This window comes from Poecilia reticulata, chromosome 16, assembly GCF_904066995.2.
Source record: "Poecilia reticulata chromosome 16, P_reticulata-male-v2, whole genome shotgun sequence".
In the NCBI taxonomy this organism is placed as follows: domain Eukaryota; kingdom Metazoa; phylum Chordata; class Actinopteri; order Cyprinodontiformes; family Poeciliidae; genus Poecilia; species Poecilia reticulata.
In genome coordinates, this window is record NC_088845.1 from 11,757,236 (window position 1) to 11,780,435 (window position 23,200).

The 23,200-nt window shown below is 39.8% G+C and overlaps 2 protein-coding genes across 10 annotated transcripts in view; both read right to left on the reverse strand.

Moving 5' to 3' along the window:
- Window positions 1-16,334, reverse strand: part of arhgef1 (Rho guanine nucleotide exchange factor (GEF) 1) — a 46,978-nt gene extending 30,644 nt beyond the window's left edge. For 3 of the 6 annotated variants that reach the window (XM_008431271.3, XM_008431274.3, XM_008431270.3), the window contains exon 1: window positions 16,027-16,332. The gene's annotated coding sequence lies outside the window, so the exon portion shown is untranslated. Of the gene's footprint in view, window positions 1-13,229; window positions 13,251-16,026 lie in introns of those variants that run through there. The other 3 variants (XM_017309699.2, XM_008431276.2, XM_081597179.1) reach the window with 3 other exon arrangements.
- Window positions 16,335-18,343: 2,009 nt separating this feature from the next.
- Window positions 18,344-23,200, reverse strand: part of erfl1 (Ets2 repressor factor like 1) — a 67,941-nt gene continuing 63,084 nt past the window's right edge. For all 4 annotated transcript variants that reach the window (XM_008431278.3, XM_081597423.1, XM_081597424.1 and 1 more), the window contains exon 7: window positions 18,344-21,935. In XM_008431278.3, coding sequence (XP_008429500.1) covers window positions 21,124-21,935 — 812 coding nt within the window. In that variant the 3' untranslated portion in view covers window positions 18,344-21,123. The remainder of the gene's footprint in view (window positions 21,936-23,200) is intronic.

The window sequence follows — 23,200 nt, forward strand, 5'->3', positions numbered from 1 at the left end:
ATTGATAAGTGAATAAACTGACCAAGCATTACAGCTCTCAGTGGGATAAAGATTGGTGAAGCATTTCAGTTTCAGTTATTCCTGAATTCTAAGTATAATGGAAAAGCTGAGATAACATGGAGGAAAGCATGCTGCTGTTTCCATGCAGCATGTCTCAGCATTTCAGTCCCCTCATTATAGGAGATTCTGAAGCCAGCCCCTTATTATTGCTGCGTCTTGGTTTATTTCAGTGAATCTGTAATACATTTAGGTATTCTTAGAGGGAAATTAGAGCAGGCAGGAAGCTGATTGTGGCTACTCAAAGGGAAGCGAAGAAGGTCAGTTCCCTTCTACAGAGTAGCAGCTCCTGCTCTAACTAAACTGGACCGTGTGGTGCATTCCAGCATATGGCACGGTTCGGACAACAGATGGAGACAGTGTGAGTTTCAACACTGAGCAGACTTTTTTTCCCCATCCCCTCACAATTACATCAAAGTTGGCATCAGCTCTCCACGGTTGGGGCTCCTCCTGGCTCATGCAGCGTGCACGCAGTATTCAGTCCCAGAAGTGCAGAGATCAACTGTGGTGTTCCTGAGAGTCGGCAGCTGACCCCTGCTCCTCCCTCCCATCACATTCCACTACTAACTAAGTGTCAGGTGGCATCAATGTAATGATAGCCATCAAGCGTGTTTGCCTTTGTGTGTATTTGAGCTAAGACTACGCTCGTACGTCTGTGTATGTGTGTGTGTGTGGAGGCTGCCGGTGTACCGGTGGGTGTGTGTGACAACTGGTCTTTATAAGAACATTCCTTCTCCATTGCTGAACAAGCTGAGATCTAATACAGTATGAAGGCAAGCTAAAATAAGCAGCTGCCTCTTTATTTAGACTGAATGGCAGCAGAGTTTAGTATTAAATATTTCCAACAGGGTCAGCGCAGGCTAATGATAACCCACCAACTCTTACATCAACTCTTACATAAATCCCTTAGCCACTGTGGAACTGTGAAAACAATCGGACGCTAAGGTGAAACCCTTTTGATCTGGACAGGATTAGGGGCCAAACCGTGCCCCTCACCCAAAGGTGGGCCTCTGCAGCACCCATACCTCAGTAGTAGTAGAGGCTAATAGCTCTCAGTCAAGATGTAACTGCATAACAGTGACTGTGAGACAGGCGAGTGACAAACTGTTGCTAGCACCAAATACCAGTATCAGGACACGACTGTGCAACAACACAACCTAACCTAAAAGGATACCGCAAGTTCTCATAAAATGACCTGCCAGCAGCAAAACTGAACCCTGTTCACAGCCTCAGTGCAGCACTAATAATAAAGTATGCAAAAACTAAGATAAAAAAAAGTTTCAGTCGTGCGATTACAGTGCAAGATGATAAGCTCTAAAAGGGTTTTTTTTTGTTTTAATTAGGATGCACAATTTTAGGAATATTATGAAACTCTTGTTATTCATAACTATTGCATTTAGAGCAGCACAATCAAATTGCAGCAATCATTGCAATAACAATATGATGGCGGGTGCAACATTTCATGAAATATTATATTAAGTGCACCACATTCAAAATGTGCATGCCAGTCCTGCTGGATGGACCTTCACTCAGCTGATAGGTATGTTGCTGGCATGCAAAGGTCAATAGATAATCAAACAGCAGACTGTATTTATGCAAACCTTTGCAATTGCACTGATAATGCATGCACTACCCTAAACCACCCAAAACCTGCAAACCACTCAGCTTTGAATTGAATGCAGGTGCTTAGTTGCATCCAACTAAACACCTGCATTAGTCATCTGATGCACCCTTAGTTTGCAGCAGATGACTGAAGTCATAGATATGTTGCAAGCTGTGCATGAATGACAACAGAAGATCAGGGTAAAAATTGATCATTCAGTTCTGCTCTTGGATCTGTAAGCGTATGACCTGCTCACTTCTCCTTTTTTTTGTCCTAATGGCCAACGTTTACTAAAGTTTGAGTCAGACGTAGGGTTATGACTCAAACTCTGGCAGATTGAGTAAGTATTGACCCTTTTGACCTTTGTTGCAAGACAACTTGCAGCCCAACTGAGCAGGTCTAACAGTTTCTGATTCCATTAAAAATAACAAACAGGCCTAATTATCCCAGGCTGATATGATTATCAGGGATTGTGACACACCCTAGCTGAAGAATTACACTTATCCTCTTAATTTACTGTAGCTCAGGGGCTTTTCGGGCTATTAGGCAGCATGTTACGGCTAGTAAAGGAATTGCATTGCCTTGCATTACCGGGAATACCTGCTTTTAAATTCCTCGTCGAACCCTATGCTTGTTTTAATATTAATATGAATTTTGACGCAGTTATTAGAAGATCTCTTATATGTTCCCATGTGTTCTACTTTGTGCTTTCCTTTGTTTGGTAGCAACACAATAACCTAAACAAAACATGTTCTCATTAGCACATCTTTCAGTTTCTGAGATGCAGAGATGTGTTTGAAGTTGTGACTGAATTGAGCTCTAAGTGCAGCATCTAAAAATAGAGCGGCAGTTGATGGCTGCAGCTCGGACAGCTTGTACTGTGGCTGCTGCTTATCTGCCTCATTCATCAGGCCAGAGACCCTCATTAACTGTGACCAGGGGATTCCTACCAGAGCTGCTGCTGATGCTGCTGCTAACCCACCCCTCCAGCAGCTGTGTTGAGGCCGTTGGGCGCCTCAACACAGACTAAAAAAGAAAAAAAAAGCTCTGGCAAATAAAGAGCCATACAGACAGGAAGTGGGTGTAATTTCCTCAGGAAGCTATCAGAGCCATTTCCTGTATAACCAATCACATGAGAAGAGAGTGAGAGAAGGCGAGACACAAAGAAAGAATCAAGAAAGAGAGCGAGACGTTTTGTAAAACATGGAGGCCACAAGTGTTTCCGTAAGAAGCATGACAAAAACTGCCATCAGTTTCATTTCAGGTTTACCTGAGCAAAACTGAAATGATTCAATTTTCAAAAAGAATGAAGCTCCAGTAAGACGGTCTAACCTAAATGAAAGGATGGATAAACAAAGATGCTGGAATACTGATGTTAGTTAATCTGACTTTTTTGATGATTCAAGCATAATATTTGAAATCTTATGAACACGAATCATTTTCAATTAGCAAGATGGGAATATTTTGTTTCTGTTTCAAGCTTGCTCTTTTCAAAACGTGTTTGCCGAGGTGTTTCTTAGCAATGCAATTTCTGAGGAAAAGACTTGCTGATGCACATCAATACACCTGCGCCACACGTAATCCTAACACTTCAGATTCCATCAATAAACTGACAGGCAGAAGATAAGCAAACAAAACCTTCAAGACTGCCGCTTCACCTCCGCAGAGGATCAACTGAAGGAGCGAGGCCTGTAATAGCTTTAGGTCACAGTGTAATCAAAGGTGCTCTGGTAAACGCCTCCTCCGCATCGGCAGATGGCAATGATCACGTCTCAACCCCAGCAATGACCAACAACGTTGTGCATGGACGGGATGTTGGTAGCAAGCTACTACTCTCCAAAAATTACTCTGCTTCACATTTGCCGATTGACTGTTTGAAGGAATAAACCAGACATCTGACAAAGAAACTGAATTAAAGATCAGAATAACCTGGGATGTTTCACTGGACGAAAGCTGTACGTTACGGGAAAGCTGCTTAGTGGAGCCAAATGGAGCTTATTTAATGTTTCAAAAGAAAATAAACACAGAAGATGGTTCTAGCAGCAACAATGAGAAGTTCAGTGAAACCTGCAGTTTATTTAGTCTTACACGTTGTGCGATTATTTTGGAAACTTACATAACTAGCATAACTTTTCAGATGTTTTATGATGGCATAATTGATCATCAAAAAATGAATTTACAAACAAAATGAAAGGAGGGATGGTAATATGAGATATGGAGGAGACGTAGGAAGGAAAAAGAGGAAAATGGTTCACTCTGAAATAAGAAACAAAGCAGCAGCAGAGGAAACACTTTAAGGAACAGGCAACGGAAAGATCCAAGTATACGCAAGACATTTTGGCAAGCACAGGAAGAAGTTAAGTATCCAGAAACTGTTAGGTCCCACACATCAGAGCTTGCTAATTACACATCTGTTTCCAAAAGTCAGCAAAGCATAACGGAGCACACACCCTCGGCTTGTCCAACCTTGACCAAGCAGCTCCAACCGCAGCTGGCAGAGCTCTGAGTTCGCACGCCCAAAACACCTTTCTGACTAGAGAGCATGTCTCCTGTGTATGAATCTATATAGAACAAGTATCCTTAGCTTGCAACATAAATAAATATATAGTGTGCCTTGAGGGAAAGAAACTCTCATGTTATTTTATACGATGAGGCAACAATAAGTAGAGCATAATTGGGAAATGGCAGGAAAAAAAAGAATGTTTTAAACATCTTAAAACTGTGGTTTGATAATACAATAATACTTCAAACTCTGAACATCTCATGGAAAGAGAAATGGACATATGACACAAGATATGGCTGGCAAGATGGGGAAGGAGAGCATTACTCAGAGAAGCAGTGAGGAAGTCTGTGGTAACTCTGGAGGAGCTGCAAAGGCCCACAGTGAAAGAAGTCCTTATTAAAAAACCTGGCCTTTATGGAGAAGCCTAAAGCAGAGTCCCTTATTTTCACAAACAGTTGAAAACCAGTGTCTTTTCACTTTACATGATGCACTAATCTTACAAAATGTAAAAAAAAAAAAAAAAAAAAAAAAAGTTAAAAGGATGCAAGTATTTTGGCAAGACATTGGGAGTAGAAAGTGTCCACAGGTGCAAAAGGCTAATTTCAAGATGCTAGTTGGCTGGAGGATAGTAATATTCCTTGAACCGGATGGGTGGATGTGTGAAAAGTGAAGGACCTGAAAATGAATGAAAGGCATTGAGGGAAATACTCTGAATGACACATCACAAAAGTAGAACACCTTCACAATCCTAAATGAGGGTATGTGACTTATATCTCATCAAAATTGTTAAGGATGTCTGATGTGATCAGTGACTTCAGTTCAACTATGGACTTATGCAAGATCTTAATCTAATGCATGTGTAGCAGACAGCTGAAACTACTAACTTTTAATACATCGAGGCTGTGCGCATCAGCATTATTGCTGGCTACCGTGTTGACCTTGTGGCCCCTGCGGACAACCACAGAACAGAACTTTCATATCATACTTTTGTTTTTTCTTTCCCCACACTGACACATTTGCTTATTTCACACATACGTGGACATAAATAGTTTTTAACATAAGTTTCACTCGCTGACAAAGTATTTTACAAAGTCTAATTAGGGTTCTAGTACTTAATGCGGAAATATTCCTACCCCTTTGCAAAATAATACAGTTGACAGGTGTCACATGACTCCTAACTCGTTACGCAAGCAGTAATACACCAAAGTTGACATAAAACAACAGAGGTCAGGAGTTGCCTGTACTCAGTGACCCTCACACTTGGGAGTTAAAACAGAACCTGAAAGGAAACTAAAACTCTAAAACTTGAACTTGGACATTTCTGGAAAAAGAAAAGTAGCCTTTTGTTTAGTTAATCAAGACGTTAAAGGTAATGAAACCATTTCTGACTAACTTTGTTCTTTAATCTCAAACATAAGCTTTGTGATGACAACAGAATAACAGGACTGATCCTAAGATGTGGGCGTTTACAAGACAATCTAATAACAGACACAGGGAGGTGAATTGTGGGAAATGTCCTGGAGGTTTGTTGTTTGTCTCTAGACTAAACCTCTGCTGCATCAGTCAGTATAGGCTAAATTTCCTGAAAATATGCATAAACTTCACAAAGGCACTCAGCTCTTTATGCATCATCGCTTTAGAGATAACTGCTCCAAAACAAATTAGGCTTAAAGAAAACACAAGTGTCCTAATTTATTCCATAAACTGTTAAAGATAAGCCTTAATTTTTTTCCCACAGATAAGAAATTTCAAGATAACGTCTGTCTGTTACTTCAGTGTCATAGAAGGGGTAAAAGAACAAAGGCCGCAGCTTTTTACAGGGAGCAAAGTTATTCTGGAGATCTTGTCGCTGCCCTGACAGTCGGCAAACACACCAGCAGCGCGTACAGGGCGAGATACTGGAGATACTGTTGCACAGCTGACTGCATGTACAAGGAAGTCAGATCATGGGTTGGTGAGAAAGGGAGTGGCTCCTCCTTGCTGAGGGTGTTAAGAACATGACAATATGTCTAGTCAGGCCTATTTCTCTCTGAGCAAATGAGCTATATTCCCGCCATTCATTCATATACCCGTAATTTTGTCCCTTTTTCTTCTCTCCTAACTTTCTTCTCCTGCTTGTCCTGCCTAACTAAAGCACCTCCTTCTACTTTCACTCTAAGACAGCCAGTGCATTCATACCAGGTCGACAAGAGCCAATTATATAATTTAACAAGCATTACATAGCTGCTAAAATAAGATTATGGCCAATAGCTAAAGGAAAACACAAGCAGCGTTCTTTTTTTTTTTTGTTCATTGCTTCACACAACATGCCTTACACGCTGTTCTTTGTTTTTGCTGCAAAAAGGAAACATACTCCTGTAACATTGTTTTAGTGCAATAAGCTTATCGTGGTTTTCCTTGGACTCGGCTGCTGCAGGGAGTCGATGACCTTCTATTCAGACATTTTTAATGATATTGAACAGCCACATCCCTCTAAATTTCTGCGCAAGGCTTTCCAGAGTCTGTTTACGCTGTAAAGATGATAAACGAGGTATCCCAAATAACAAGCTGCGAATTTCTCCCACATCCCTGCACACACATTCAGCAAAGCTTAATAGGCTTTTGGCTTATTTGTTTGTTCCCTTGCAGCTAAAGCTAACTCCAGTCTTCTACTCCAACTAGCTGCCGCCCCCATCTGCTCTTGTCTCCTCACCCCCATAAAGAGGTCAATGGCCTCATGGAAACAGTTGATAGGCCGGGGGAAATCGACTGGCATGGATTGGCAGTTCAGAGTGAACCTCCAGCTTGGCCTAACTGCTTCCATGTGTATGCGGGAGAGTTTGGGTATGTGTGCAGCTGTAATTGCCAAGATTAAACAAAGAAATCTCTGATTAGCCTTTTTTGGCAAAAAAAAAAGAAAAAGAAAAAAAAAACCTGACCCTGACTCATTCAGTCGTTCAATTATGTGCATTAGCGTGTGCAGCAGGTTCATCTGAGCTTCAGCTGATTTAAAAAAAGGCACCAAACAAAGCTGAAATACCAGGGTTCATGTCAAATATTCTTGGAAGGAATGTCAGGCTATCCAGAATCAAAGCCTGTAAGCCAAAAATGCCTCTGCACTCACACAAAGGTGCACCTTGGCTCACGATGCTGAAAATCTTAGACCCATGATGTGCATAACAAAAAGGCAATAAATGACTCAGCCCAGTCCTTATACCATCTACAAATAATTACATCGAATGGTACTTTTTAGAAGTGCATTCAGATCTAAGGAGAAATAATAACTTTGCCCTGACCAGCGCTGACATTTATTATTCAGTGAAATAAACTCAAGTGAAAACAGATCTCTCCTCATTTAGTATCACGTTTCAATAGCTTTTAAAAGCATCCACATTAGCCACAAAGCATTAATGTAGATGCTGTTTTCCACACTAAGCCAGAAAGAGAGAGAAAAGAAAAAAAACCCTAAAAACTAGAAGCAGATTAGCATCATGAATATTGACTTCCTTTCTTTACAATAGCAAACCTAACAGTACAGATGAGGGAGATAATCAGTCAGAGATCTGAACCAATCAGTTGTTCACTTGATCGACTCACTGGTGATCAATTACTGAATAAGCAGATTTTTTTTGCATCCATTGAATGCATCAAAAACAAAGAACTCCAACAACGTCCAGGTTGTAGATGCATAAACTAAAAGCATGGATGCTTTTTTTTTTCTTTTACTTTGCAGGTGTTATATAATATACATATATATACACACACAATACAATAATGAAATCAATCTTAATTGTAATCCGTAGCGCAGACTACATAGAAAATCAAACATTAGTATCAGCCCCACTGTTTAAGCTCTACTTAATAAGTTCCATGGAGGCCTTTTAATAATTCATCTGAATACACTAAGAGAAATGCAAAAGAATGATTACCATGTCATATGAAGATGGCAGAATTTAATACAGTTATCAGATAAAGTAGCAAGGAAAACAATATTTCAAGAGGTCCAACTATAGAGAGAGAAGGCTGATTTTATCCTCTGGCCTCCTAATGGATGATGCAATATAAATAGTCTTCATCTAATAACAATGGCATCCAAATTATTTTTGGTATGTTACAATGCCAAAGCACTCCTCAAGAAAGGTTTTAAGAAAGAATATACAGATCATTTTAATCTGACAATGATTACCCGCTTTAATTTTGTTGCTTTCTCCTGCGCTTATTTATTTGTATGTGTATGATTTCAGCATGCAAAACTCTCATACATGTCATGTTTGATTAAAGTTGAATCTGCACCAAAAAAACAAAAAACAACAAAACACAAACTGCAAGCTTAAATGATAGGATGGGGTTATGTTTAGGTCATATAAAATGATAAATCTTGGTCCCTAATAACAGAGTGGAAATGTTTACTTGCAGAGTTGTAGCCCATGTGTGAAAAACAGACATTTATTACATTAAGACTAATACAGGACCCATTGTTTGGGAATGCCACAGTACAACACACAGTCTAACACACTGTCCTCACACATTCACTTCACTGAAGGACCTTTCAACCCCCACGCTCCTCAAAAGTAAACATCGTCTGCGGAGTCCAGTCTCGCTTTTTCCACTCAGACCATCAAATGAAAGAGCTCATTCTCTGTTTCCTCTCACTCACACACGCTCTGTCCCATCAGTTCACCAGCCGTCCGACTGACTCACACTTAACCAGATGGATGCAACCCTTTCCACTTGGCACCTTCCTCCCCACCCCCCTTCCCACGGTGTGCAAAGAAACAAACCGCTGCAGCTTCAGGTTAAACTTCCACAGATCAAAACCTCTAATCTTCAATGGGACATTTAAACTAGACTGCATTCGGCGTCTGTGGGGTCCGAGGCGGTCATTCACTTACGTATGGCAGGGCGGGTAGGTTAACGTCACCCCTGCAAACACTTCGACCACACATGCTGCGAGGTGAACGGGCCTCTTTATCTGACTCGACAGCAGAGACTGGCAGGTGAATACACTGAGGGGCTTGTGTGAGCAGATATGGCTCATGAAGGCATTAGAAAGGAAATCATCATAATAGATGATGAGCGTGCTTTCATTGATTATTATTGGAAAATATTACCTCTCTGATGCTGACCTGGTGCGTTATAATTCATGACAAGCAGGAGAGACGGATCAAGGTTAGTGATGGCTCTGACAACAGGTGAGAAAGATGGGATTTTATAATCATTTGAAAGAGGATCAAATGTTGCCAACCAGCCGGCGCATGTGAGTAATAGCTTTAAAAGGATTACTAAGGTGCATTCTCACCAGCCTTGTTTAGTCCGCTTTGACTGAACTCTAGTCCGTTTGACTAGAAAGTCCGGTTCATTTGGGGAAGTGTGAATGTTTAATTAAACTCTGATGTGGACCAAAACAGCAAAAATCTGGTCCACATAACAACCTCAGTCTTCTCGTTGAGTTTAGGTGAACTCTGGTATGGTTTGAATGCAGACCAGCGATTGCTCCAAAAGCAGGAAGAATACTATAACTCAGGGAATTCTGTTTAAATATTACCAAAACAAACGTGAGTCGAGCACGAGCAGGAAAAAGGGCTTGTTTTTTAGCAAAGAGAGAGAGAGAATTCCTTCAATGACTACTCCACTTTTTTGTTTACCTCTTCATCAGAGGTTTTCATGTTATTTCCTTTGGTGGTTCTTGGTTCAGCTCCACCACAGGTGAGGGGGTGAACAGATTTTTCGATTATTTGGATAATTTGACAGTGTAGTGTGAAAGCGAACTGAGCCTGAAAATATAACAAATGTCATTTTGGTCCAAAATAAAACAGTCTGGACAAGGAGGTGTAAAAACACCTTTTAACTCAACAGTCTTTATTCTTAAAAGAAAAAAAGGAAAAAAAGATTAATCTAAATAGAGTTGGCTGAGGACAAATTTTGCAGATTTGTTTTAAATTGAGTGCAAGTATTCAGTTTCTGTTCCTACAACTGCACAATAAATCTCAGGAAATTCTGATCTGACCTGTTTAGTTTTGGTGGTCAGCCCTTTTTGGCCCTGCCTAAGAACAAGTAAAAAAATAGTGCCAATAGCCATTTAATATATTCTGATTTAATATGTATTCCTCTCTTTGGGTTGTTTCGCAATGACCGAACTTAAAGAACCTACCAAATCAGCACACAATGTAACATTAAACATCTACGGTTTTAAATAGTTGCTTTGTTTGTTTTCAGCTAATTCTAGTTCCAGCAAATAGTGATTGACTGCAACAAATCTGATAAGGATCCTGTTTGAGAGATTTCAAGACATGTCTTGAAATCTCTTTGCAGCTTATTAAATTTAGCATAATATATGAAAATCCAAGAAAAACAAAACAAAATACACTAAAATTTTGAAATGTTTTATGCAAGTCTCCATCCTCCAGCTCTTAAAGAGAAGCCTGAATCATAAAGCCCATAACAAAACTCTGATTCCTCAAATCTACTTTCATTTGACCATTCAGATTTTATCACAGGTTTCTCTTCCATTTCACTTTTTGCCGCCATGGTGACCGACTGTTTGGTTTTCTTTTACTTGCTCTTGAGAAAAGAATCAAGTTATCAGAAGTTCTTTAAACATGCGTCTTTGTATTTTGTATCTTTTTCCAGTTACAGTGTCAGATTTCTTTTAGAGAATGTTTATCACAAATATATAAATCAAAAACAAAAAAGGTATCTAAATTCAAGCCATGCACCTGTTGTCTTTTCTAAATATCAATTTTAAGCACTTAAAAGTTAAATTACATGAACATCTTTTTGGATCTTTATGCATAGAAGTTAAGTTTTATTGAGCCTTCCTCTAGTCGAAATGTGTAAAGCAGGCAGAGATGGATAAACAGCTGAAAAGCCATATCCAAAAATCTGAGTCAGGTCTATATAAGATTTATAAAGATTTCCTATCTGTAAACCTCATAGGCTGTCATGTCCCTTTTGTTCTCCAATTATAGTTTTAAGCTTGCTGAAAAGGAAAAAAATACTCAAAGAAAATGGTGCATAAATAAATTGATGGATTTATTTTCTTGTGGCCTGGCGTCGGAATATGACAACAGCAAAATTATAACAACAGATTTACATAATAAATCCGCTGCTGTATCATCAATGATCAAAATTATATCCACAGAGTAACAGCCTAGGCTATGTAGAAGACGAGGGAAGCGCAGATGGTGGAAAATAAAGTGACACAAACAAGACTTGCCTGTTTTTTATTTGGCTAATGGGAAGATTTCCAAAGATAATAAAAACAAACAGTCAGCTCAAATTATTCCAAGTAGTCTATCAATGTCAGAAGTTAATGTCAAGAGTTTCATCTGGAATAGCCTTTAAAAGCTGTTTTAAATAACCCCATCGCATCCTCAAAGCATCTTCAGTGGGCCATTTAGATAAAAAAACAAAAAAACAACAGGATCCTAAAAATGAAGCAGCTTAAAAGGAATTCAGTCATTGTTAAATTTACTACATTCACCTGTGGCGGCATGTCTCCTGTTCTGGGTTGACATTATTTCCATTGTTCTGTCTACTTCTGTTGCTCTACTGGACAAAAGAGGCAGTTGACCTCAATATGACTTCCTCCCGTAAACTGTCTGATGATATTTTTTCAAAGTTCAACTCAACCAACAAAGCACAAACATGTAACGCATAGACAGCTATAAATAGATCTATACCTCAGTATCTGCGAACCATGAAACAATGCTTCACAAAACCCCTGGAGGTTTGCCACATTCTGGCACGCTACAGCCACAGACCTTGCATTTTATCGAGATCTTATGTGAAAGATCAACATTAAATGGTGCATAATGGTTTTTTTTACAAGTAAAAATGTAAAACACATTGGTGCACATTTGTATTCAATGCTTGAGTCAACATTATTTAACATCATAAATAATGACTGTTAGCTCTCTCGCTCACCTTTTCTCCTCTAAACGACTGAACTTTTCCGCCTTTTCTTTTAACAAGAAAATTCTTGCCAGATTGGATGGAGAGCATTTACAAAACGCCTTTTTTTTAGATTTTGCCAGCGATTCTCTATTTGATTGACATCTGAACTTTGACTAGGACATTCTAACGCAATAATAAGCTCCAACAGAAAACACTCTGCAGCTTTTCTGACCACATGTTTAGGATTACTGTCCTGTGGGAAGGTGAAGCTTGACCCCATTATCAAATGGTTATTAGCTTTTAACAGGTTTTCTTCAATGATTGCAGTCAAAGAAAAGCCTCCCCACAGTATGATGCTGTCATTCCCGTTTCTCAACAGAGGAATCCTGCTTCAGGGTTAAGTGTAGTGTCAGCCTTCAAGGCCAACAAGATAAATATAAAAATTAGCTCACTTTTAAACTGCAACAGGTTACACATAAATATATTTTATTAAGGGGTAAAAACGGGGCTGAATCCAAGTATATGACATACATTCTTTTAGATATTAATTTAAGGAAAGTGAAAACAATGCATCAATCTTCCATTCTACCAAAAAAACATATATATATTTCTTTGTGTTGGTCAATCACAAAATAATAAAACAAACTGTGAAAGAATACCTTCTGTACTCTAATACCAATACAAAGAGTGTTCAAATCAAAATGATCTACTTTAACAACTTAACTAACCGCTCACAAATCTTCTTTTGTACATTTAAATCCACGAGCGATCTGCGCAAACAACTGCAGAAACACACTGTGGCACGTTGCAGCTTGCTGCCTCACACAGCACCGAGAACAGCTGCGGTTTTCAGATCAGTTTTAACTTCTATTGTAGGCGCAGCATGGCAAAACCACCTTCCCGTCAACTCCCCTGCATGCTTATTTGTGCCTGCACCCCCACCCCGAACACTGAGCTCATTCAGGAGGAATCAGTGGATTTCGGTGCTGACCCGCGGAGACGAGAGGAGCAGCCCGGTCCGTTCTGTCTCTCATTATCTGCTGCCTGTTCGTCAAACTAACTGCAGCCAGAGAAGAATACCTGCGTTCGCTTTGAAGTCCGTGCCCGACTACAGTAAATTATTAGCTCTCCTGCAGCACAGCTCCAGGCCCTCAAGACACCCCCAGGCTGTTCAACTGTGGGTGCCCTTACCTGTCATTCCAGCTGTTGGGCATCTCTCATTGAGGCTGACAACAACTGTTACGCCTCGCAGTGGTACTACGCAGGTTCATCATTCTACTTTCTGAGAGGCAGTTGATGGGGGCGAGTTTATGCAGGCCTATAACAATGGATAGAGCCACAGACAGGGAGGTTGGGGGAAGAGATAAGGGGAAGAGCGGCACTGCAGCTCAAATTAAATAGTCAACATTCCTTTAAAAGGAAGCGAAGGTAGCCTTTGGGTTCCAGACAAGCCTCAACTTGCAAAGCGTGGGTAAAAGAAAAGAGATGACAAGTGCAGCGCTCCTTCCAGTCTGACAGAGCACAACAGGAAGTGGCAGGGCGCTGCTTCACATGGGGCTTCTCGAGTGCAGCGCCTGTCTGAGGGCACGTCACAGTCTCCGAAACCACCAGCGCCAACCAACACCCTTCCCAAACGGCGTCCAATAACGAGCAGACCCAATCGTTCTAAACATCCAGAGGGAAAAAATGAAAACAGTTTGCCCCGACAGAAGTTCCAGCTTTCAGGAGAAATACTCATACCAGAGTGACAAACTGGCTCCACGACTTTTTCTTTGGAAGGTATGATTAATAAAATCTTAACCCACGGCGTTTCACCAACTGAATCTGCAGTCGATGACGGCAATCGGATAATGAAACTGCTCTGCTAAACGTACGGTAATTAGAGCTTCCTGTGAAGGCAGGAAACCCTCTGCAGCGCTAAAGGAAGCGACGTCCTTTAGTTTTCGCAAGGCAAAAATCATCACTGACGATCAATTATGCATAGACACAGATTATTGACCTCTGTCTGCACTGAGGCGCCCAGTCTATACCGTCTGATCTGATGATGAGTGGTACAGAAAGGCAGCAGGAACCCACAATTTCTCATGTTGAGCAAAAACAGCATTGAGAGGGAAAAAACAGCTGATTAGATCTGGCATTTGTTGTTCCGGGGACTGTGACTGAATGCTTGTTTTAAAATTATAGATATGGCATAAATATTCTATTCAGCAATGGCAATATCGTACAATGACTACACTTCTCTGCAGAAAAACAACATCCATGGCCTGGCTCCTGAGAGAACAAAACCTGGCAGAGTCGAGGAAATAATTCATCCCATACACAAAAGGAGAGATCTCACAATAGGACGAATATCACAAGCCAGCTTCTTTGTTTCTGACCTAAATTTGTATCTCTATATCTATAGTGTCCTACTAAAGTATTCATACCTCTGAATATTTTACCTTTGTCATGCTGTAAGTGCAAACGTGAATGTACACTAAAGTGGCCTTTACAAAGGACAGTCATGAAACAAGAGTTTACCACAAGCAGTAGTCTGTTGTGACAGATGGGAACAAAAACTGACTTATTTTTGGCAAAAACACCAACCACACTGTGAAACATGGTTGTGACATCAGGCTGTGGGTGTGCTTTTTCCAAAAACTACAGAAAAGATGGTCAGATTTTAATGGCAAATGATCATGGATAAATATGGCGCAATTCTGGAAAAATATATATATATTTGCTATGTTCAAAGACTAAACACAGACTCAGGGTCCAGGAGTACACCGACCCTAAACATGCAGCCAGAGCTATAATGAAAAGGTGCAAGCAAATCCATGTGAACCTTTACAGTTTACAGTTGACATCTTAAACTGGTTTACAAATAAAAATGTCCAAAAATGTTGGTTTCTATAAGTGCAAAACTGGTGGGACATTTATCTTCCACAGCATGCGGTTGTAAATGGCTTCATAACGTACCGACTTAGCAAGGCTGGATATGGTCAACTTTTGTTTCTGCTGAGAAAAAGCATCCCACAACATGATGCTGCCACCATCATGTTTCAGCTTGGGGCTCTCGATGTGCCGTTAGTTCACAACTGTTCTTAAACATCTAAAGCCTTACCAGCAACTCGGTTCACTGATATTAGCTTCCACACAGGTAAGCTTTACACAGACAATTGTTTGCAATACATTTTATTTAGGTGCATCAGGATAAATAAAGATAACGTCATGAATATAAATACTTTTGCAAGACACTGTGGTTTGTACGAACGTTGGTAGTTTTTCCAATTCGATTGCAAAGTTTTCCTGAAACCCAGACACTTGAAATGTAGCTGCATCTGGTAACTGAGCAGTGCCGCAGAACGCAGCTCTCATTTTTGCCAACTTTTAGCCTTGGTCGGCCTGTTTCCACTGGGCTACTTCGGCTTGATAAGTTACAGAGAAAGGAGGGGCGAGCGGGGGACACTATTTGAGGGAGATAAAAACATAGATTTCACAAGGTCACCTGCAATAAACCTCCCACTGACAACCCATTACACAACATGCCTCCCTTTGGGAATATCAAATTGATTTGTGGTTTTAGGATAAAACCGAAACCAACTCGAATAAATCCAGAAAACACACAACATAACTCCGCTGCTGCTACCTGAAGAAGTTTTCTCCAACTGTCTGCAAACACAAAGCTCCTGACAGTGAGTCCAGTGGTAAAACAGAAGTAGAAACTGTCCGTGTGGCGTGTGAACTGTCTGAAATGTTAAAATAAAGCAGCTATTAACGAGGATGCATTTAGCTGCAGCGCAGTCAGCCATCCGAGCACAGGATTCCTGTGTGTGGACGCTACCGTCTGACGCTCGGGCTGTGAGTGAGTGGTGAGGGGGAGCAGAACCATTACTCTCCGAGAAACAAATATCTCTTTCAATGGCGACTTCGAACTCACCAAGTAGAGGCGAAAAAGCTCCAATAGATCATTATGTTGACTGGAAATGGGTTAAAATGATTTACTCACCGGCTAATACAGAGAAAACGACGGCCGTAGCGTTCTAATGGGTTTCCTGTTCGAAAGTTGCCGAGTGTCAGTGGAAGAAAAAAAAAAAACACACACACACACTACGCGGAAGTACACATCAAAAAAAGGAAAAAGCAAAGAAAAAAAGGGGCTCACTGTAACAAACTGTAAAAGTAACAAAGTAGTGTTTAAAATTAAGCAAATAGTTACACTTTATTTTATACTATTGTGAAACGATACTACTGTTTCTTTTATGCTTCTGTGTGTATTCCTAGTTTGCCCGTGATATAAAGATGTGAACGACTTGTTTCCGCACTGTGTTACACAGTAAACAGTCCCCACCTATCCCCCTCTGCCACCCTGAACCACATCTGGGTTTACCAGGCCCAAATTTGAGTATATGATTTTGGCCAAAATACAATATAACCAAGCTCACTTTTCAACAAATACGCATATTCCCATAGAAAAGTGTGAATGGTGAATGTGTTAGATTTTCAGGGAAAGCTGGAATATTATATAAAGAATATAATTTTGCGGGCGATTTTTTTTTGTAATTAAAAAAAACAAGTTTACATATATGTTTATGTTTTTAAGATACACATCAAATATTGTTTATGCTGAAATAATTTTTGTGTTAATTTATACTAACTCTACTTTAATTAATTTGATAAGTTATATTGTTTTTTCCTGTCTATGAATGACATTCCATTGCTTTATGTGAGTGTTTGATGAGCTTGTAATTGTGTTGACCGGGCTTACTGTCCAAAGTATACATATCTTCTTGATTAATCCTGTTTATTACATTCCCTTAGCGCCACTCTGTGGAAAATCATTGCTCCTACTCAAGCAGTGCCTGATGAAACAGCTGACTTGAGCTCTGAGCTAAAGTAAATAAATAAATAAGAATACTCAGAATTTAGTAAAATAAATCAAATTAATAGATTTACGTCCTGGAGTCAGTTGTGTTTAGTTGTGTTTAAATTCATGAATGAATTTAAAGATGCATCTTCTGCAAGGAAATTAAAAAAAATATCTAGAAGGATCAGCTAAGAAGGGAATAACAGCATCAGGTAAATGTATTTTTTAAAGGATTTGCATCCTTGCAGAATAAAAAGAAAAGGCTCATTTCAATTATCTGCAAACTGTAAGGGTACAAGCATTGGGAGCAGTTGGTCTCCATATTTCCTAAAAGCTTTGCTACAGCTAAAATGTAAAACATAGTGTTACACAGTCTTTTTTAAAAATGTTTTTTTTTATTTACATCAAATATAAAATAAAAATATTTGGGAATAATTATAATAAATACTGCAGCTATTATTATTATTATTATTATTATTATTATTATTATTATTATTATTATTATTATTATTATTATTCCATCCATCCATCCATCCATCCATCCATCCATCCATCCATCCATTTTCTTTACACCCCACCCTTAGTGGGGTCGGGAGGGTTGCTGGTGCCCATCTCCAGCTTATGATGATGATGATTATTATTATTATTATTATTATTATTATTATTATTATTATTATTATTATTATTGTTGTTGTTGTTGCTATTATTGTTATTATTTTTTACCTGTATTTCATTTCAAAGCTACCTTGTTAACTTATTGAAGTAGATGTTATCACTGTGTTGTATTAAAAACTGTTCTATATCCTACACCAATTAATGAGGACTTAATTTATGAATGGATCTGTTTATTGCTATTCCCCAACAAACAAATTTTATGTTTCGTAATTTAGGGAAAAAAAATTGAATCAGAGAAAAAAGAGAAAAACAAAAGTCAGACAAACGCTCAGTGCTTTTGAATATTTTTAAAGATGATGGATATTTTTTGTTAACTGATTTACAAACCAAACATTTTGGATGTATTTGTAGAAACTCTCAAATACTTTAAATTAATATCCTTTTTCTGCATGTGTATTTTCTGCACTTTCATTCTAATTTGTAAAACAAAGTAGACTAGGTAGGTAGGAGGAAAGAGCTATATATTTAAAATGTGGAGAAGCAGAAATAGAGCATAATTTAAAAACAAATTATGAAGAACAAATTGCTCAAAGTTAAATGTTCAGCTTTCAGAGGCCTTTTTGATTTTCAGGACAAAATGTGCATTGATAACTAAGCGCTTCTAAACAAAACTCAAACACACATTTGACCAGTTATTTTTGGATTCATGCGCTTCTGTCTATGTATTTACACACTCCTTTCAATTTAAGAACCGTAACGAAAGTCTGCTGACTTTCCATTTTGTCACTAATTGCTTTCACACAAGTCCGTTCATTCATTCCATAAACTCACCAATAGCCTGCTATCCAGAATAATATTTATTGCTTTTGAAGATATTAATCTTTTTTCTTTTTGCAAATTCATTTATTCCCCTCTTTACAGTAAAATAAACAAAGATGATCAGTAGACTCACTGCATTTTCATTTTGTGATGTGTACACGCACATACACACAGGAAGGAAACAGTATTTACAGCTTGGTATTTCACACCAGGGTGACTTTTGACCTTTCCCGGAACAACTCAACAAAACATAAAGCTTTACAGTAAGTTTACAATAGAGCTTTTACAACGGATCCTTGAAAGTGACACTGTCTGGCAAACCAAAAGCAGCTAAAATGAAAAAACTGTACAACAGTGTCAGAGAAATATATATATATATATTTTTTGCAATGTTTTGAAACGGTCTGTTTCTGCAGAAATGAAAGAAAAAAAAAAGAAAAAAAAACATTAACTGGAAAATAACCAAAGCAGATTTTTGGGAAAAAAAAAAAAAAAGAAAATGCAAAAACCAATAACATTGATATTTGACTAATTACAATAACTTCACACTGGCTTAATGCTAACTAGAAAAATAAGTTTTCCAGTATGCTTTTTTAAAATCCAAAGTTTTTTTTTTTCCCACCGGGCAAGTTGTGAAAATGATCAAAGTGGACAATTACTTGAACTTGGGTTGACGGAAATCAGAAATCAAAAAGCATAAGCTAGAGCTCTTTCTTCACTTTTAGATCGCAGATCGTCTTCCATTAATAGTTTAAACCTTGATACACCGACGCTTATAATTTTCCAACATGTTTAAATACTGAAGTAAATCACAACAATACAGGTAAATCTTATCATAGAGGAATGATAATTAAATGTCATGTACACCATATTAAAATATATACACAGAAATATTCATACAAATTTTAAACTGGTCCAGCTTGCTCAGCTGTCTTTTCCATTCCTGTTGGTAAAAAGTGCAGCAACAAATAAATATTCACAGGGTGATAGAGTTGAAACTGAATAAATAATGTAAGTTTTGTATTTGAATAAAAACACTTCAAACTGCGCTTACAAACAAAAAAATTATAATTTTTTTGGAGGATCATTTTATACAGAATACAGTGCGTTGAAAACATATTAAAACTACATTCACCTTTTCTTACATTTAGTCACAAAATTCCAGATGTTCTATTAAAATGTTTTTGATCAAACACAAGGTAATGAAAAGGTGAAAAAAAAAATCATGTTTTTCAAAAAGTGTGGTGTGCATTTATTTTTAACTGTGACACCTCTAAAAAAAAAAAATAAAAAATACAATGCAACGAGCAGCCTTCAAATGTCACCAAATTAATATTAAGACCTCAAAACCTGCAAAGAAATGCCAGTGCAGCTAAACTGACAGAGAAACCAGCAGAAGACCCATGATAACTCTGGGAGAGCTGCAGAGATCCACAGTTCAGATAAGAGGATCTGTTGGCTAAACAACTATCGGTAGTTCAATCCACAAATCTGGTCTTTATGGAAACATGGCAACAAGAAAGCCATTGATGCCAAATCATCTTAAGGAGTTGCCCCTACATGTAAGGAACATGCAAAACATGGTGAGGAATGTGATATTTTCAAATGACACCAATATCTATATATTTTTTACCTAGATGCAAAGTGCTATGTGTGGCAGAAAACAAAGATCCTGAACGCAACATGCCTACTTAAACAGGATGGGAGCAGCAACATGGTGTTGGGGTGTTTACTTCAGCAGGGATGGGGAAGTTGGCCAAGTTAATCCTCTGCAGAAGACTTAAAACTGGAGCAAAGTTTCAACTTCTAACAGCACAGCAACCTTAGCCACACAACCAGAGGTGCAATACAATGTTTCAGATTCGTGTGGATGAATAGTTTAAACCTGTATCTATGGCGATAGTTTAATGAATGCTCTCCGTTCAGTCTGACCGAGCTGGAAAATATGTTGTAAAGACGAGTGATGAAAAAAAAAAAAGACTCCAGATGAGTAAAGCTGGATTAAACATTCTCCAAAACACCAGCAGCTGTAATCTCGGTGAACGGTGGTTTTAAGGTGTTAAATTTAGGGCTGCTGATTACACATGCACATAACACTTTTTGGATTTTCAGTTGTGGAAGCATTTGAAACTTGCATTTCTTTTTAAATCAAGAATTAATACAATAACATACTAAAGTTTGTGCTTGTAGTGGAACGAAATGTGAAAAAGTTCAAGTGGTCTGAATACTTGAATCCTTTTCAAAAGGGTCTGCATTAAGTTAAAACCTGTGAAAAGTATTGCCTAAGACAACCACTAGATGGCACCATTTGACTATGTCTTCATAAATTATAGTTTAAACGTACTTAAATATGAATACATATTAAGTCCCAAGAAATGAAATGCATATTTGTAAAATTCGAAATTTGTTTTGATTATTCCTATTTATTGGTGTATGCTCATATTTTTACAGCCAGAACTGCAATTTACCACCTTGTCCTCGTCTCAAAGCTCCACTACTGATAGCAAATTGAAGAGTTCTTGCACTCGTTCAGTGTGAAAAATCGAAACAGAAAAGGCAAAATGAAAAAAAAAACTGACACCTTAACAGCTAAAAATATTGTATTCTAATCTGGAGGAGACAGCAGGGTGATAAATGAAAAAACTTACACAGCAAACAGGGAAACAGCAGTTTCAGAAGTGGGGGACTGAAGTGCTTCACCTGGAAAAATAATAATCAGATGTGAACAAAGATTTGAGTGATTACAACAGGAAAGAAGAAGAGAGTTATCGGAGCGTAGACCGGTCAGGATGATGAGAAAATGTCTTAGCTGTGGATCATTTTCAGAGTCTCTGCCTCCCTGTGTCTGTCATGCAGAGCCATGGAGGGAGAGAGTGATGGAGGCAGGGAAGGAGGTGGAGGAGTAAGGGGCATCAGGCTCTTCAACGGATGAGGAGACACCGGTGGGGGGAGTGAGGTGATAGGAGGAAGCAGGCTCCCTTTCTTTCCATCCAACACAAGCGGCGACCGGCTCACCAGGCTGGACTCTTTCCCGATGCCAAAGTCATGCTCGTTTTCGTTGTCCGAGCTGCAGTCGCTCAGATCTGTTATCTCCAGGTCCGAGTCCGATTCGGGGTCCTGCTTCACGCCACCCCTCCTCTCGGTGGGGCTCTGCTGGCCCGTCCCGGCTCCGAGGCTGACGGCTCCCAAACCCAGACCCAGGCCTGTGCTGGGAGGGTTTGCCTCCACCCTCTCCCTCTCCCCGAGTGTCGCCCCGTTGCCGATGTCAGTCCGACCCATCGACAGGCCGCCTGGGTAGGGCGGCAGGCAGAGCCGAGCCGGCTGACCACCCGCTGTGCCGTTTGTCCCGCCAGTCTGCCCCGGTGCTCCCCTTTCACCTCCGGCAGCCTCCCCTGGGGGAAGCAATGAGGAAAAGGGGTGAGGCAGCTGGGAAAGGCTGCTCTGCAGAGGGTTGGGGTAAAACTGGGAGGGGTAGAGGGAGCCAGGGGGCAGTTTGGGGCAGTTGTTGAGAGAGAAGGCCCCTGGGAGGTATGGGTTGAAACTCCAGGGGTAGTCAAAGGGCGGGTTGCGGGGGTACGGGCCCAGCAGGGAAGGGGGTTTGGAGTAGCATGGGGCACCTAGGAAAGAAGAGACCCAGGAAAACAGAGGTTAACTCTCGGAAGGGGGCAAAGGTTTCCTGACTTACAAGATCCAAGAATGTTCACTAATTATAACCAGGATTTGCAATTCAAATCAGCAGCCATGGGGGCTAATTCTGGCACAGTTGCTTTCAAAAACCTGATGGTTCATTTATGCATGCCAGTACTGTGTTATACACCCACTTCACACTGCTGCAGAACAGATGTGAGCACAAAGAGTCTGCACTGCAGTAAAAAAGTGATTAAACACAGCTCAAATCTTACAACTGATTATTATTATACATTAAAACAGATTTAGAAAAAAATGTCAAATATGTTACTAGACGAGATTCGATCAGACAAATGCACTTCATTGTTGCGCCGTGTTTTAATTCAATTCCTTGTAAGCATCAGTTCACAACCCAAATAGGAGGTAAATCTGAGGTGAAGCTGCAATTTTAATGAACAAACAAATACATTGCCTCTCAACCAACCCGACTTCCTTCCAAATGACAACCAACTCAGAGATTCTGTCTCTGCTGCACCCTCCACCTCTCTCCAAGTCTCACTCTTTCTCTCCCTACCACTCTGTTATTTACTATGCAGGGCTAATTTGACAGCGCTGAAGTCTGTGCGTGCTGGGCCTGGAGTAGCTGGGAGACACATGAATATTGAATCAGTCAGGCAGGCCTCACTTGCTTATGAAAACACAGTAATGGGCGCCCACAGGCCACAAACTGAAGCCTGCACCCTCAATTAGGGCCTTCCTGCCTGGGAAGGGATTAGGACAGCAGGGACACATGGGAGGAGAGAGGAGGGTGTGAAGGGAAGAAGGGGGGGATAGGACCTGAGGACAAACAGAGGAGGGAGGAGAGGTGCAGGTTTGCGTGTGTGTGTGTGTCTGAGTGTGTCTGTTTCCATGCTACCTTCTCAAGCTTGTGTAGAAAAGAGATGCAAGCAAAATCAGACGCATAAGACGCAAATCAGCGCAGCGTTTGTTGACACTCGTGTGCATAGAAGAAGGAAGATGAGGATGCAAAGTTACGACTCAAAACAGGAAGATGATTTCTTCAACCTCGGTCTTGTCTCTTTACCTCAGCTCGCCTGCATAATTCACAGGTTAACCTGGTCTCTCACCTGCAGCACAACCTCACTGAAGGCTGCTGTGGGACAGCTATCGCTCTTATTTCCTTTAACAATAAATGCTCATGCCTCTCCATATCCTCAATCCCGACTCTGCTTTCCTCCTTTCTCTCCCTGCACCT